Below are 15,060 nucleotides of genomic sequence, written 5' to 3' on the forward strand. Positions count from 1 at the left end.
TCTCTCCCTCGTCTTCTCTTTCTCACTCTCGGTGGTCTCGATGGATGATTGTCGGCTACTTGTGGTCGGATTTCAGAAAGAACGGAGCGGCGAAGAAGAGCTATGAGATATACGTACCAGCCCATGGTAGAGATTGCGACGTCTTGGAGGCTGACTTTCAGAAGTTCAAGAACAAGTAATCAAAGTTTAAGGAGGAGGATGATCGTCGCGCGACGTCAAGCCCTTCCCCTTTCCAGCTAAAACTTTCTTTGCCCATGGTATCCAAATCAAAACGATCGAATTTTTACCATTCCGTTCTCCAAAAGACGTGATTTTTCCTGAATTTCGAAAAATTAAGTGTTAGAAGTTTCAAAAACGAAGACGATCAGCTTATTATCCTCACGTTTGAATCATTTCTTTTATTTTGATTTAATATTTTCTGTTTTATCTGATCGGCGGGGAGCAGACGAAGGCTGCTTAGAAGAACGGGAAGGCGACCTCTAGAAAGTCGCGGGAATGGAGGAGAAAGCGGTGGACCGAAGGGCCGATGATGGCGGAAGACGGCTTTATTTGTTTGGTCTTTCTTTTAATCTTTTATGTATTTATTTACTCGATGCTCATAAGAAGATGATCTACTTCTCTTTTTTTTTTTGACTATTTAATTAAAGTCTGCAGCACGGGCCAAGTTATTTATTGTGGTGCATGTTACAAAATATTATTTCTATTCTAGCAGCGAAACCCAAGCGTATAATCATTGCTGCCTAAGAAAGCCAAGGTGGTAGCCCAGTTGGAACGGGGCGTTTGCTTCTAACCAAGTGGTTTCAGGTTCGAAATGCACGGGCGTCGATTAAATCTGGGGACCGGATGCCCCGCGCCTGGACACGGGGTCTGAAAGTGCTACTGGTCGGCTGGTAGTCTGGGTGGTGCCAGGTGTGACGTACTCACACGGGGTACTCGTGCCAGGGCCCAGTGGGGTAACTGAGCCGGGGCCACGAATGGGAAGGGTATGAGTAAAATATGGATGGGGTCTGGTGAGCTGGGCCTATACCAAACGGTCATTCTGCCCGCATCGAATATGCTCCTGGCGGGGTGGGGGCCCAGTGTGGGGCTGCTACGCGGGGTGGGCTTGCCCTTCCCCCCTCTTCCCCTTTTTTATTAGCAAAAAAAAAAAAAAAAGCCTTTAAATAAGAAGCTCGTTCCTGCATATTGAAGGAGATTGGCTACCTAACTACATTGAAAAAAATATATAACTAATAAATAAATAATAATATGTTTTGTGAACGAAATCAACTAATCATGGTAATAATATGTTTTGTGAACGAAATTTTTACTATTCTGTTCTCCAAAAGTGTGAGTTTTTCCAAATTTTGAGAAACTTAGTGCTGAAAGTTTCAAAAATGAAAATAATCGGCTTCTTATCTTAGCATTTCAATCATTTTTTTTATTTGAAATGAAAATGATCTACTATTTTTTTGCCACTTAATTAAATTCTGCTACATGGGCCAGGCTGCCTATTGTGGTGTATGTTATATCATGTTATATTTATTCGGGGGTGGAATTAGTCAAAAGACTTAAAAGATACTCCAACTTGATAATTCTTGCTGCCTAAGAAAGCATTGAGATAAGAAGTTGGTTCCTAGGGGATTGACTAATTAACTACATTGGAAAGAGAATATAGCTAATAAGTGGATGCTTTTTTTATAAAATATGCAAAGCATCATATTGAAAAGAGTCGGCATGATAATAAGTATCCATGACCAACCATTGGCGTGTTTTTCCATATTTGAAGGTAAGCTCATCAAATGGATGGCCTTGTTATGTTATTTAATCTCGTGGATGATGGGATAGGCAACGAGTAAGGGGGAAGATGTGAACTTGTTTCTAGCCAGCTTGTTTATTTACGATTCAGCTGTATGAATCCTTCCTTGGGGCTCGGGCAAGAAGTAAACATCCTTCTATGGTCATGGATGGCCATGACATATGGAAGGATACAAAAGCCATTATTGTTATATTCCTGCCGGGAGATAGCATCCTTCCCATTCGGAAATGAGGGTATGAGATCGTCGGCTCCTTTGGTAGGGTACCCTTGCCCTCCTTTTTTTTCCTTTAGATTAACCACATGTTGAGTTTTCATCTGATGTCCGCCATTTTCATTTAACATACCATCTTGACATTGCGGATTTTTTTTAGGATTTCCTTAAAAAATTCTGTAGTGCTGGGCTGAATTTTCTATAGAAATCGGGCATATTAGTCTGCGTAGAAGAAATGTCATAGTTTTAGCCTGTATCCCATCTATAGGTCTGATGGACTGGAGAATTAAAAAAATTAATCTATAAAGATTCTTTTTTCTTTCCATAGAATTTGGGCTCTAAAAAAATTTAGTTGATATGGGCGATTACTTAAATAGGCTGTGTAATACATAATTCTATAAGAAATTCCGTCCAATTCTGCTAAATTTTTCAAACAAACCCTTAATATCTTGGGCCATTCCTGTGGAATTCTGTCAACTCGATCTGCAGTATGTTCCAGTTTCGGACAAATAACAACACGGCATGGCAAATATTGCATCCCTCGTGAAAGATTTCGTGACCCGGCAAACATTTATTGCATGTTTTGTATATTATAGGCTATGCAAGTCTGACATTCAACCACCTCCTTACCGCACCAATTTTCGCAACAAAAGGTTACTGCACCATTCCTGTAGTCTCCTTCAATTCAAAGGTGGAGAGAGTTTTGGACAATCTCACAAAAGTCCACGGGCATGGGCCCCATCTGAGAAGGGAGACATGGCAATCCTTAGCTTGCAGCCAAATGCTCCTCTGCATGTTTAGAGGAGGAAGAAGACGAGAATTCTTGATCCAAGAAAGTTGAAATTTAACTAAAATTAAGGTAAAGAGTAACCAAATAAAATATGAAAACAGAGGCAAAAAATTTGATGATGGTTCTACCTTACATCCGTTCCATGAATAGCTCAAACTAGTTATCCTAACAGATTTCCAATCGTACTGCACCCATGAATGGCACAACATATTGTCCGTCGCTCATGCCCACCCCCAACAAATCATAGCAACCTTTCACCGCATCAGTTTGAGAACTAGCTAGTTTTATAACTTATTTTAAGATTCATATGTTTAAATATTAATCTCAAACTAGAGGATCCTTGCTGCATGAAAAGTTATCTTGAATAAGTGAGAAGACGGTCGCACGCGTACAGAAGGGAAGCACAGCTTTAATGCTTTATGGGATTAGATGCGATACATGAAAAAGAGATGAATATTGAGCTGCCACCCCATCATCATCATCAGGAGGCTGGAGAACTTTTTTGGAGGCATGCATGGTGGGCACAGCCAAGCGTCTCTAAGAAGTCACGACTCTTGCAAGGTCAGACCGGATCCAGCCAGCTTCTCTTGGACAATTCGGTCCAACTTCTCCCCCATTTCACGACCCAAATGATTTGCCCAATCTCCAACCTTGCTTTTTCTGAAAAACGACTCATGCTGGAGAGTTATCTCCCCTCGCTACAACAAAAATGAATGAATTTTTCTGACGCCTTTTAGAGTCTATACCGACACTTATAAGCATCGATAATTTCTCTGCCGATGTTTTTCAAAACGTTGCAAAAGTGCCAGAAATGTGTGAGAGAAAAAAATTTGCCGATGCTTTTAAAAGCGTCACAAAAGGGTTGATTTCTAGAAATGCTTTTTAGTGATGCTTAAAAGCGTCGCTGAAATCCGAGTTTAACTTTTTATAACGGCGCTTTAAAGCGTTGTTATAATTTTTGTTTAAAAAAAAATATTTTTTTGAAATGTATACCCATTTTTTGGTTGGATTAGTTCTGTAAAAAATTAAATTATTTTTTTCTTTCGTCAGTAGATAGGGTCGGCCAAACTTTTTTTTTTCTTTTTTATCAATTAAAAATTTATATTATTGTGCCATACAAAATTAAAAAATAAATATGTGAAATGTACAGTGATGAAAGAGTTGTTGTCATGCCTATATATAATTGTCAAAAAATATATTTCAATTCAAATCAAACCTATTTTCCGTTTACTCCTCATCAATTAGTCGAATCTCAAACTGCCATTTGTTGCGGGGGGAGGGGGCCTTGAATTTAGTTCCACACCGGCTAGTAGCGGAAAGGTTCTATGCCTTAAAATGGGGGATGGAAATTCTTTCCTCTCGAGGCGCCTTTTGAAGGGCGAAACCGTGAGGGCAGTGGTCTCCCCCCATCTGCGCTGGACGCGCGGGCCGGAGCGCCCAAAGCGGACAATACCTCGGGAGGAACGCAATTCTCTTTCTCTATTAGCTTAATGTGGGCTATGCTGTTGCGCGAGGCTCCGGCCAAAGCGTCCGTCCCCACAACAGATGGTGCGCCAGGTAGGGGGCGCCTCCTCCCACCGTTTACTACCCCTCAGGACTGCGGAGGCTCAAGAACCTTTCCGCTGGGGGGGCTATGTTGTGGGGGGGAGTGGGCCTTGAATTTAGTCCCACATCGGCTAGTAGCGGAAAGGTTCTGTGCCTTAAATGGGGGATGGAAATCCTTTCCTCTCGAGGCGCCTTTTGAAGGGCAAAACCGTGAGGGCAGTGGTCTCCCCCCGTCTGCGCTGGACGTGCGGGCCGGAGCGCCCAAAGGGCAATAGTCTCCCCCCGTCTGCGCTGGACGCGCTGGCCGGAGCGCCCAAAGTGGACAATACCTCGGAAGGAACGCAGTCCTCTTTCTCTGCTAGCTTAATGTGGGCGGACAATACCTTGCTCTACCGAGCTGAGCTGTTCCAGCACTCTCTCGTTAAATCGAGGCGCCTTTTGAAGGGCAAAACCGTGAGGGCAGTGGTCTCCCCCCGTCTGCTGGACGCGCGGGCCGGAGCGCCCAAAGGGCAGTGGTCTCCCCCCGTCTGCGCTGGAGGCGCGGTCCGGAGCGCCCAAAGCGGACAATACCTCGGAAGGAACGCAGTCCTCTTTCTCTGCTAGCTTAATGTGGACTATGCTGTGCGTGAGGCTCCGGTCAAAACGTCCGTCCCCGCAACAGATGGCGCGCCAGGTAGGGGGCGCCTCCTCCTACTGTTGACTACCCCTCGGGACTGCAGAGGCTCAAGAACCTTCCCGCTAGAGGGGCTATGTTGCCGGGGGGAGGGGGCCTTGAATTTAGTCCCACATCGGCTAGTAGCGGAAAGGTTCTGTGCCTTAAATGGGGGATGGAAATCCTTTCCTCTCGAGGCGCCTTTTGAAGGGCAAAACCGTGAGGGCAGTGGTCTCCCCCGTCTGCGCTGGACACGCGGGTCGGAGCGCCCAAAGCGGACAATACCTCAGAAGGAATGCAATCCTCTTTCTCTGCTAGCTTAATGTGAGCTATGCTGTTGCGCGAGGCTCCGGTCAAAACGTCCGTCCCCGCAACAGATGGCGCGCCAGGTTGGTGGCGCCTCCTCCCACTGTTGACTACCCCTCGGGACTGCAGAGGCTCAAGAACTTTCCCGCTTGGGGGGCTATGTTGCGGGGGGGGGAGGGGGCCTTGAATTTAAGTCCCACATCAGCTAGTAGCAGAAAGGTTATGTGCCTTAAATGGGAGATGGAAATCCTTTCCTCTCGAGGCGCCTTTTGAAGGGCAAAACCATGAGGGCAGTGGTCTCCCTCCGTCTGCGCTGGACGCGCGGGCCGGAGCGCCCAAAGCAGACAATACCTCGGGAGGAATGCAGTCCTCTTTCTCTGCTAGCTTAATGTGGGTTATGCTGTTGTGTGAGGCTCCGGCCAAAGGCCATCACCGCAACACCATTCATTCTAATGGAGATCAGAGAGAGAGAGAGAGAGAGATACTATGGTTTCCAGCTTGTCATATTTTAGCCATATCTTTGTTGTCTTTTCTTTTGAAACTAATCCCTAATTCTCCGCTGGAATTGGTTGAATACTAATCCAATTCCCAGGTGGAGTAGGGGATCAAAGCAATTTTGGCCTATACAGCTTGGCTAAAGTAGAAATCTGAGGATTTTTTCAAATCCTATATTCCCACCAGAAAGTATAACCCGACAGTTTAATAGTTGGTATTAAGATGTTAGGCAGAGCCAAGATCTTAAAACTTTGGATTCTGGTCCGAAGCTTTGGAGTAGAGCTGTTCATGGGCTGGACTTTGGATCTAAACTCTATTTATTTTTAATTAGACTTTCGGCTGGATGTATATATAGTATTTGATATTTTCTGTACCCAGACTAAGCCCATGATTAGCTTTAGTCTAAAGTAACCTTTCTGAGGGTTAACTTCCATAGCCGGTCAGCCGTAAGCTGGCGGAAGCCAGATACATTATTAGGGATTCTTATGGGTCCTTAATATATGTAGGGGGGAGGAAAACTTCGACTTGCCCTGTCCCTTAGGCTGAGTTAGCAGCGGCTTAATAAGAGGACTCATAAGAGGACTCAACTACTGTCATACCCCGAACGCAGGGTACTAATTATAATATGCAACATATGAAACCTCTTCTCGATGATATAGTGCAGCTGAAGCGGGTTATTGGGCTTTCAAAGTTTCACATTTCTACCATGAAGGCAATCGTGTTGCAGATTGGTGGGCCTCCAAAGCACTTGAAGTCTTGAAGCTGATGTGAGCTGGGAAAAGGGTGCATTGTTACCACCCAAATTGGGCATCAGCCTATTTACTGGTTGCTGATGCGTTTGGAGACACTGTATGTCGTTCTTTAGTTTAGCTTTCCTACTCCTTTGCTAATAATAATATGCGCTATTTAGGTGGAGGCTTTGAGATCTATGCGGCGGATGATGATAGAGGATGGAATGCTTTGACATCTATTTAGGTGGACAATTGATAAAAGATGGAGTGCTTTGAGATCAGTGCAGGCAGATGAATGATAAAAAATAGAGCCTTTGAGATCTATGTAGGTGGGATGGGGTGCTTTGAGATCTGGGCAGACAAATGAATGATAGTGGATAGAGTGCTTTGAGATCCATACAGATTGATGGATAATAGAAGATGAGGGCTTTGAGATATGTGCATTGGATGGATGACAAAGGACAAAGTGCTTTAAGATCTATGCAGGCAGATAGATGATAGGGATATAGTGCTTTAAGATCTGTGTATATTGGTAAAGAAGAAAGGACAGAGTACTTTGAGATCTATCTAGGTGGATAGATAAGAGAGAATAGAACACTTTGAGATCTGTGTAGATGGTTGGATGATAGAGGGCAAAGTGCCTTAAGATCTATGTTGGTAGATGAATGATAGATGATAGAGTACTTTAATATCTATGTTAGTAGATGGATGATTGAGGATGAGGCGCTTTGAGATGTGTGCAGATGAATAAATGACAAATAAAGTGCTTTGAGATCTGTGCAAGCGGATAAATGTTAGGGAATGTACCATTTTGAGATATGTGTAAGCATATGGATGATAGAGGATGAAGTTCTTTAAGTGATCGAGAATGGAGCGCTTTAAAATTTATACATATGGATAAATGAAAGAGTATGGAGACCTTTAAGATTTGTGCAAGTGGATGAATCGTGGAGGACAAAGCATTTTGGGATCGCATGAAAGTCATAATTTGGATTTTTATTTTTATATTTTATTTTATTAATAATGTTAGAATTTAGATAGGCGAGTGAATTCTATTACAATGAAAATAAAATTTTGATGACTAATTAAAACTTTTTATGTTTTTTTTTTGCTAAAGCGGATAGATCATACCTGACGAGTACGGATGCACCCAAGAAAGTTAGAAAACAAAATGCCTCGGAGCGCCCAGGGCAACTCTTGTCTCCAACCCACAAGGTACTACCGGAATGACTGGCTACATAAGTAGCCACCCAATCTGCAGCCCTATTGGTTTCTCGAAAAACATGCTTGGCCTGGAAGGCCCCTCCGTCGCTCAGTATTGTCCAGATATCTCGAAGCAATAGGTGGTCACGGCCATTCACCCCTTGGCCCCTCCGGATCCAACTGATGACCATGGTCGAGTCACCATCCAAAATAATAGAGCTAGCTCATAAATTACATCGGGCATGACGAAAATCCGTTCAAGCAGCTTTCCGCTTCGCACTAGAAATCGAGATGGCGAATCTAACCACCTATAGCCACCATGCTAGCATGCGGTCCGTATGATAAAACCTGTGCCTCTCATCATTTTTTACGTTTTTGGGTCTAAATTTAACTCGTCCAAAGGGAAATATAAAGTACGTAACGGGAAGTTTCTGAGGTAAACCGCCTCCGTAGGAAAAGCCGAGGCTTGCATTTGGCTTCTTTGAGGGGAACGCACGATGGACTCCAGTTTCCACCAACCCTTCTCGTTTTTCGGCCGATGGACTCCTTTCCTCTTCTCTTCCCTCCATTTCCGAAAACTTCGGAAGGGGAATTTTAATCTAATCCCCACTCCTCCCATCCCACAGAGTCTGAGTTCGGCCTTCTCACCGTTCATCTAAGAAGATTCCGGCGAGATACGATGATGGGGGAGGAGATGAAGTCTTGTTCGTCGACGCCCTTCGGCTCGTTCACCGAGACCAACACCGATTCCTCCTTCAAGGAGTCTGAGTCGGGAACGCCCCTCGCGGCCGTGGCGGAGGCCTTCGAGGAGCTGGCGAGATCGCGGGAGTCCAGCTCCGAGGACCTCAAGGTTGCCGCTTTCTCCGACGCGTGCTCGCTCGTCTCCGTCCTATTCAATTGCCTCGGCTTCGCCTTCAAGTTCGCCGAGATGGAGTACGTGTCCAAGGTCGGCTCTTTCCTGCTCTCTCTTTCTTTTTTCCCTCCTTTTCTTTCCTCCATAATTTTTTGACAGGAGATGCACTAGAGAGTGTAAGCTATTGTGGAACATAAGTTAATTAACCTGCAAAAATTCTGTCGTGGTTGGAATGTTAAATTACAAATGGCAGAGTGAATGTTTTTTGGTAATGTGCATCTCAGAGTAGTATAGGAGTTGCATTGATAGAGGACAGAATGATGATGAATTGATTGAGGAGCAGTTATAGCCTTCATCTCTCCATCAAGAATGGCATACTGATTTGAGACGCAATATGGGAACTGACTATTGGTGCATTGTAAACCTTGGGTTCGACTATTTTTTAAGAAAAAAAATCAATTTATCGATATATTACCCTGATTCTCAATACCACACTTGCCTGCAACTTAAAACATAATAATGGCAGATACGAGACCGCTCCCATTTTTTTCCAAATATTTATGAATATGAGCATTGATTCATTGTATAAGCACCAATAATCACTTGTTTCAGTTTCATTAAATTTTTGAATTGTTTTATCAAAATTACTTAAGAGTATGTCCATGTAAAGATTTGGTAATAATTGAGAAGCAAGTCATCCTTTTGCATACGCTTTGCATTTATGAGATCCACTATTGATTTGAACATGGCCGTAAATCTATAATCCTACTGTTATCTGTGAAATTTGTTTTTCATTCTCGCTAATGTATTCAATAATATTCAATTTTGAGATCAGATATTCAAACTGATAAATTTTGTTCTGATTAATTTCTTCAGGTAAATGACCTAATTGAAGCATCAAAGACTTATGATACTTTGAACAATATCCTAGACCATGATGTCGAACATGATATGGTTACAAAGCATGGAAGCCACTCGCGTAATTTGCGTAGAGTCAGACTAGGTCTTGACCTCATCAAAGCTTTGTTTGAGAGATTTCTATCATCTAAGTATGTCTTACTCCTTTTTCACATTTTTTTTCCTTTTCCATCTCTATCTACTTATCTTTATTTTATTTATTATTGTAAATGCTAACCTTCATCTTTTTTTTTGGGCGGTGTGAATACTTCTTAATCTTTTGTTTGGGTTTTGTGAATAGCTGCAACATGATGTCAACCCACCCATATACTTTACCTGGCTTAGTCTATTTGGCGGTTAAGAGGAATAAATCAATTTATAAAACTCATTAGGCGATGCCCTTCTCAAATAGTATGTGAATGTAATTAAATGTCGGAAGTTGTCTGAGATAATATATGTGCATGTGCATACTGCAACACATTATAATATATTGATTTCTAAAAATAACCCCCCCCCCCCCCCCCCCCCCACCCCCCACCAAAAAAACAAAAAAGAAAAAAAAAGAGAAAAAAACACACCATGCAATGTTGATCCAGGGAAAAAAAATGAGGTAGAGCATTAATGAGACTGGAAGGGAAGGTAAGGACCACCTTTATATATTTGGAAAATGAAACAATATATTGGTCTGGACTTAACAAGAAGTGTATGAGTTGAATAAATGCAATAATATGACTCATTAATCTTTCTGTTCCAAGCTTGATGTAAACATATCATGGTGTATGCTTGAGTTCAAACAAAGATGTGATGAAAACTTGAATACACTTAATACGTCCAGGTGTCAAAGTGAACAACCATCATGCTAGTTATGAAATCGAGTGCATAGAAGTAGGGACCAATCATGATATGAGGGTTATGCTTGTGATGACACTTTGTACTTCCATGCGGCAAAAATATAAATAGGGGTTATATGCTGCTAGATTTATAGATCTGGAGTTTTGTTATAATAGACCCTTCGAAGGTGGTGTTTAATGCTACAAAGTGTAGCAGAGTCAACCGAATATATTTATATATATATATGCTAGATTAGATAACTAATGTGATCTGCATGAATCAGTCATGGTATAAGAATTGCCAGTGTTGATACCTTCATGTTATGTAAAAAAATGAGAGGTTCCAAATGAGCATGTATGCCAACAAATGGAAACAAATCACTATGGAGTGAATAGATTGCAAATCATTTTAGATCAGCTGGCCACTGTAGTTTGAACACTTGTGATATATTGACCACATTAAAATGCTTAAGGCAATCTGCAGGATACTGGATCGAATGATAACAAGAAACATGTGAGTTTCATAAGGAGGGATAATTCCTTAGTAGTAATGCATGGGATCCAATACTCCAATGTCCATGTGGGCTGCAGAACATATTAGATATCAATGGCAAGTCACTAGTGGAGACACTTGTCATATTATGAAGGACTTGCTATGGCTGCTTTTTGGCTCATGGGCAGAGTGAGGATGTAATTTTGCACTTAATGCATGAAGAAAAGGATCCTGCTTTTTGTAGCCATTTTCGCAAACCTCTTCTTCATGCCAGCAGGGTTTATCCATAAATGCCGAGCATGTTATTTTTCATTTCATGGATGAAAAATAGAATGACTGGAAGGGCTCTCAGGAACCAATGCTTGAACAAGGTTTATCTACTAGAACAGTTTTGGTTGGGCAGGCTTGACAGTTCATAGTTGCAAAGTCCCCTTTGGAATCATAAGAGGCAGCAATGAGTAGACAAATCAATATGCAAGGGATGACTTTGTAAATAGTTAGGATGCAACCACATTTGGAATTGGTACTGTCTTCAAGTTGCAAATATGATACAATGAGAAGAAAGATAGCTGGAAATGCTCCATAAGAGGAAGCACGTCCTAGATGCTAAACATAAAAGTAAAGAATTTTTGAAGGGTTACTTTGTAGTCAGAATGTAGCTCATTGTTCAGCTGGTTATCTTGAACCATAAAAAAAAAAATCCGAGTTTACTCAAAATATTTCTAGATTCACAAGCTGATACAAAATGGGAATCTGAATATGATGAGAAAATTGAAAAAAAAGAAATAATAAAAGGAAGTTGATTGGGAAAACATGTTAAATTGGTGGCTTGAGTGATTGGTGGATGGATATATTTCGAGCATATGAACTTCAATGCAATGGTGCAAGTGTTGGTTAGTGGGAGATACTAAATCTGCTAAATCAATGGGACCCCAAAAACTTTAGATCAGCAAGAATGGAGAGTTGGTAGTTTAAATTTTTTGTCCGAAAATGAGGAAAAGGCACATGGAACATAAATACTTGCAGTTTGAGCTGTTAGGAAGTCACAAAACAAATGACAAAGCACAAAAAGTTACTCTTTTTATTGTTATCATTCAATATGGTAATAAAATTTGGTTCTCATCTGCCAAATTGTACTAAGCATGTAACAAGCTCGAGAGAAAAGGGTCATCAGTCAGTCCATCTAGAGTAGACTACTCTCGAATCTCAATTAATAGGACAGAATATAGTTCAGATGAAAAGTAACATGAAAAAGGGTGATTCCTAAATTATTTTGAAAATGAACACCAGAGGGCAGATGACAAGGAAGAAATAGGTTCAGGTTCAGTTTTACCAAATTATTGGTGCTATAAATCTCCAGACAACTAACAAAGGTGGACTGAAGCTTAAGGGGATGCTTGATAGGAAAACAATGGAGCTCCTATTCAAAGTTTTAGTCTTATGTATGGAGATTTGATGAAACGATCAATTTTTAGCACTATTTATTTTCTGGGAAAGAAGGGCATGGGATTGGAGTACTCGGACATTTTATTAATTGATCTAATCATTGGACCACACAAATGAAAAGAAGCTTTCCAGAGATGAAGCAAGGCACTGTTTTTTTTTTCCATTAGATTTAATCTATCAAGAAGTAGGACAGCTGATGTCAGTACTGAGTGATAATTAAGATGTAGGTTCTCATTCCCTAGATGTATTGGGAATGAGAGGGTGTCTTGAGCCCCTTTCACCTAAGGAGGATAAGGGGGCATGGATCCCAAATATACACTTCTCTATATAGAATGATAACATGTGGTTATGTCCACATGCCTTTAGGTGGATGTCTCCACTATGGTCTTGAGGATTGATGATCCACTCCTTTTGTTCTATCATGCAATTTGTTTCAGGTTTTATCTTTACTCTGTTTCAAGACAGGCACAAAAATAGTGTTTCTTTTTTTAAAAAAAATGTGTGTACTTATAACTACATGACTATCAAAGGAGTCTCCGCACTTTCTGACTCTCCGCACTTTCTATGTTCTGAATCTTGACTGTTTTTAAGCTGTAAATGTAAGCATTATGTTTGTTTGCATGTAGGCAGCTCTAATACATCAGACTGTTCCTCCTGATTGACATGAAACTTGCCTACATACAAGGAATGATGAATCACATGTATATTTAAGCACTCCATTGCAAATAGCTTTTTGCAACACCAATTCTTCTTGTTTCTCAGTTTATCTGTGGTTAGTTCAGATTTGATCTGGTGCATACATTATGTTTATATCTCTCAGTGAATGCTCATTAAAAGAGGCTGCTTTAACTGCATATGGACAAGTTTGTGCACCATTTCACACCTGGGCTGTCAGGACAGCAGTTGGTGCCGGGATGTGTACTCTTCCGACGAGAGAACAGCTATTATTGAGGTTAAATGAAACTGGTTAGCTTACTTCACTTGTCCATGGTTATAAATCATTTTGACATTTGATTCATTCTGTACTGAAGTTCAATATCTAAGTAGTTGTTGTGCCAGCTAATTTCTTTTTATACAAATTCCAGATTTTGGCTGTCCATTAGGCACGTCACGGGCTTCCACTGTTGCTGCAGAAAACTCTGTACAGAAGGAAATGAGGAGATATATCGATGCTTGTAGTCCCATTATAGAATACATTGACAATCTGTTCCTTTCAAGGAATATTAGCCTAGATTGGTGACATGACTCAAACATGCTTTTTTTAATGGCGCTGATAGCAATTCATCTTCTATTCAGGCTCCTCAAATCCAATAATTTTCTAACTGGGGAAGCTGCTTTACTATTTTCCCTAATTTACCTATTTTTTTTCCTTAGATCCCTAATTTATTGTTAAAAGTTGTACTATTATTGTACTACTGCCACTGAATCATTGCTGCTGCTTGTTTCTTCAGTGATAAATGATGCCAATGATTTTGTTATAGATAGCATGTGGGGAGTCCCAAAGGAGTAACTAGCAGAAAAGTTCTTAGATTTCTTTCCTCTTTTCCCCTTTGTATGGAAGAGTATATAATATTATATTGAAATTTACGTCATATCTGAATTCAGCAGCATCAATGGCAGAATTAGATTGAGCTCGACTAGTTCAATATTGATTGACCACATCGCCAGAAGGATTAACACTCTCCATAAATCCCTTCTTCCTTGATTTATGTCAGTTAATTTGAAGGTGCGATCTTTTGCGAGTCTGCTTTGCTAAACTAGGTGGTCAGTGCGCAGAGAAACCCTTCATTGCGAAGTATGGAATATGTTTCTTTCCATTCAAATGGAATTCATTCTTTCTTTTTAAAGAAAATGTCAGAGATTCAATTTAGGAGCATATGATAGTACATGAACCTTCAGTATGGAGCTGTTTGATTGCTTGTAAGCTTTATTTAAAGAAATATTTATAAAATATGCTTTTTGTGAATTATGTCTTATGAAAAAGGAGAGATTCGTTTTTCGTAGAACTCATGTTTCAGGTTATATGACCTTTCAGTCATGGCAAAACAGATTTTATGGAAAGCAACCAAACAAAAGTTCTGGTAGAATTCATTCATTTCAATTTTAATAAACCCTTTTATGGTAAAACTAATCAACCAAACATCTCCCAGGTTTGAGTAAATATTAAAATAGATTTTACTGACCAATGTATGCTTCCTGACTTCTAGAAATTTTATATTTCAAAACTCCTGTAATGCTTGTGCTTGCCTTGCACATGGTAGATTGTCAAGGATATTCCTCATTTTGTTTCATGGTTGGTATAGCTTGTATTTTCTACTGGATTCTTCTCATATTTATCTTGTCAATTACAGATGCTGGTCTCATAGGTAATATCTATTCAACAGCAATGTTCAAACACAATGGAACTGCTAAGTGTGGTTAGTTCACAATTAATGTGGGTTCTGGCCTTCAAGATTGCTGTACATGAGTTCTACTTGAAGAGCATTGCCCAACGGTTTCAACAAAAATAATATTCCGAAATCATGCATCTAAAATTATCAGGCTGCTTGTGTATGCTTCTAATTCTTCTCTTTGAGTTTTTATCAAGGAAACCTGGAATCAAAAAATCCCGAGAAAATTGGGATAGTTCATGATTTTTTCAGAATTTTCAGATCAGGAGATTTCTTATTCTATGGTCCCCCCCTTTTCATGTTTTGTTCAAGGGTTAAAAAACTTTTTCATCCAGCAGGTTTTGAATCGGGGACTTGAGCCTGATAAATTGTGGGCTGAGTTATATACGAAGTCTTTGTCACCTGGCAGTTGGCAATATG

At 40.7% G+C, this 15,060-nt stretch overlaps 1 protein-coding gene across 2 annotated transcripts; it reads left to right on the plus strand.

The window, feature by feature from the left end:
- Positions 1-8,050: 8,050 nt before the first annotated feature.
- Positions 8,051-13,550, plus strand: LOC103701016 (ACD11 homolog protein-like). 2 transcript variants are annotated; one of them, XM_088709178.2, is made up of 4 exons: positions 8,051-8,677; positions 9,461-9,633; positions 13,071-13,202; positions 13,336-13,550. In XM_088709178.2, exons 1-4 carry the CDS (start codon positions 8,411-8,413, stop codon positions 13,427-13,429), a joined length of 666 nt encoding a protein of 221 aa, XP_088565304.2. In that variant the 5' UTR covers positions 8,051-8,410; the 3' UTR covers positions 13,430-13,550. The 2 variants fall into 2 exon arrangements, with proteins under 2 accessions (XP_088565304.2, XP_008781169.2); XM_008782947.5 differs by having other exon boundaries at positions 8,155-8,677; positions 13,071-13,216.
- The last annotated feature ends 1,510 nt before the right edge of the window (positions 13,551-15,060 follow it).

The sequence above is a fragment of the Phoenix dactylifera genome, chromosome 12 (genome assembly GCF_051530095.1).
Source record: "Phoenix dactylifera cultivar Ajwa chromosome 12, Ajwa_hap1_PhDact_Kaust_v1.1, whole genome shotgun sequence".
Lineage (NCBI taxonomy): Eukaryota > Viridiplantae > Streptophyta > Magnoliopsida > Arecales > Arecaceae > Phoenix > Phoenix dactylifera.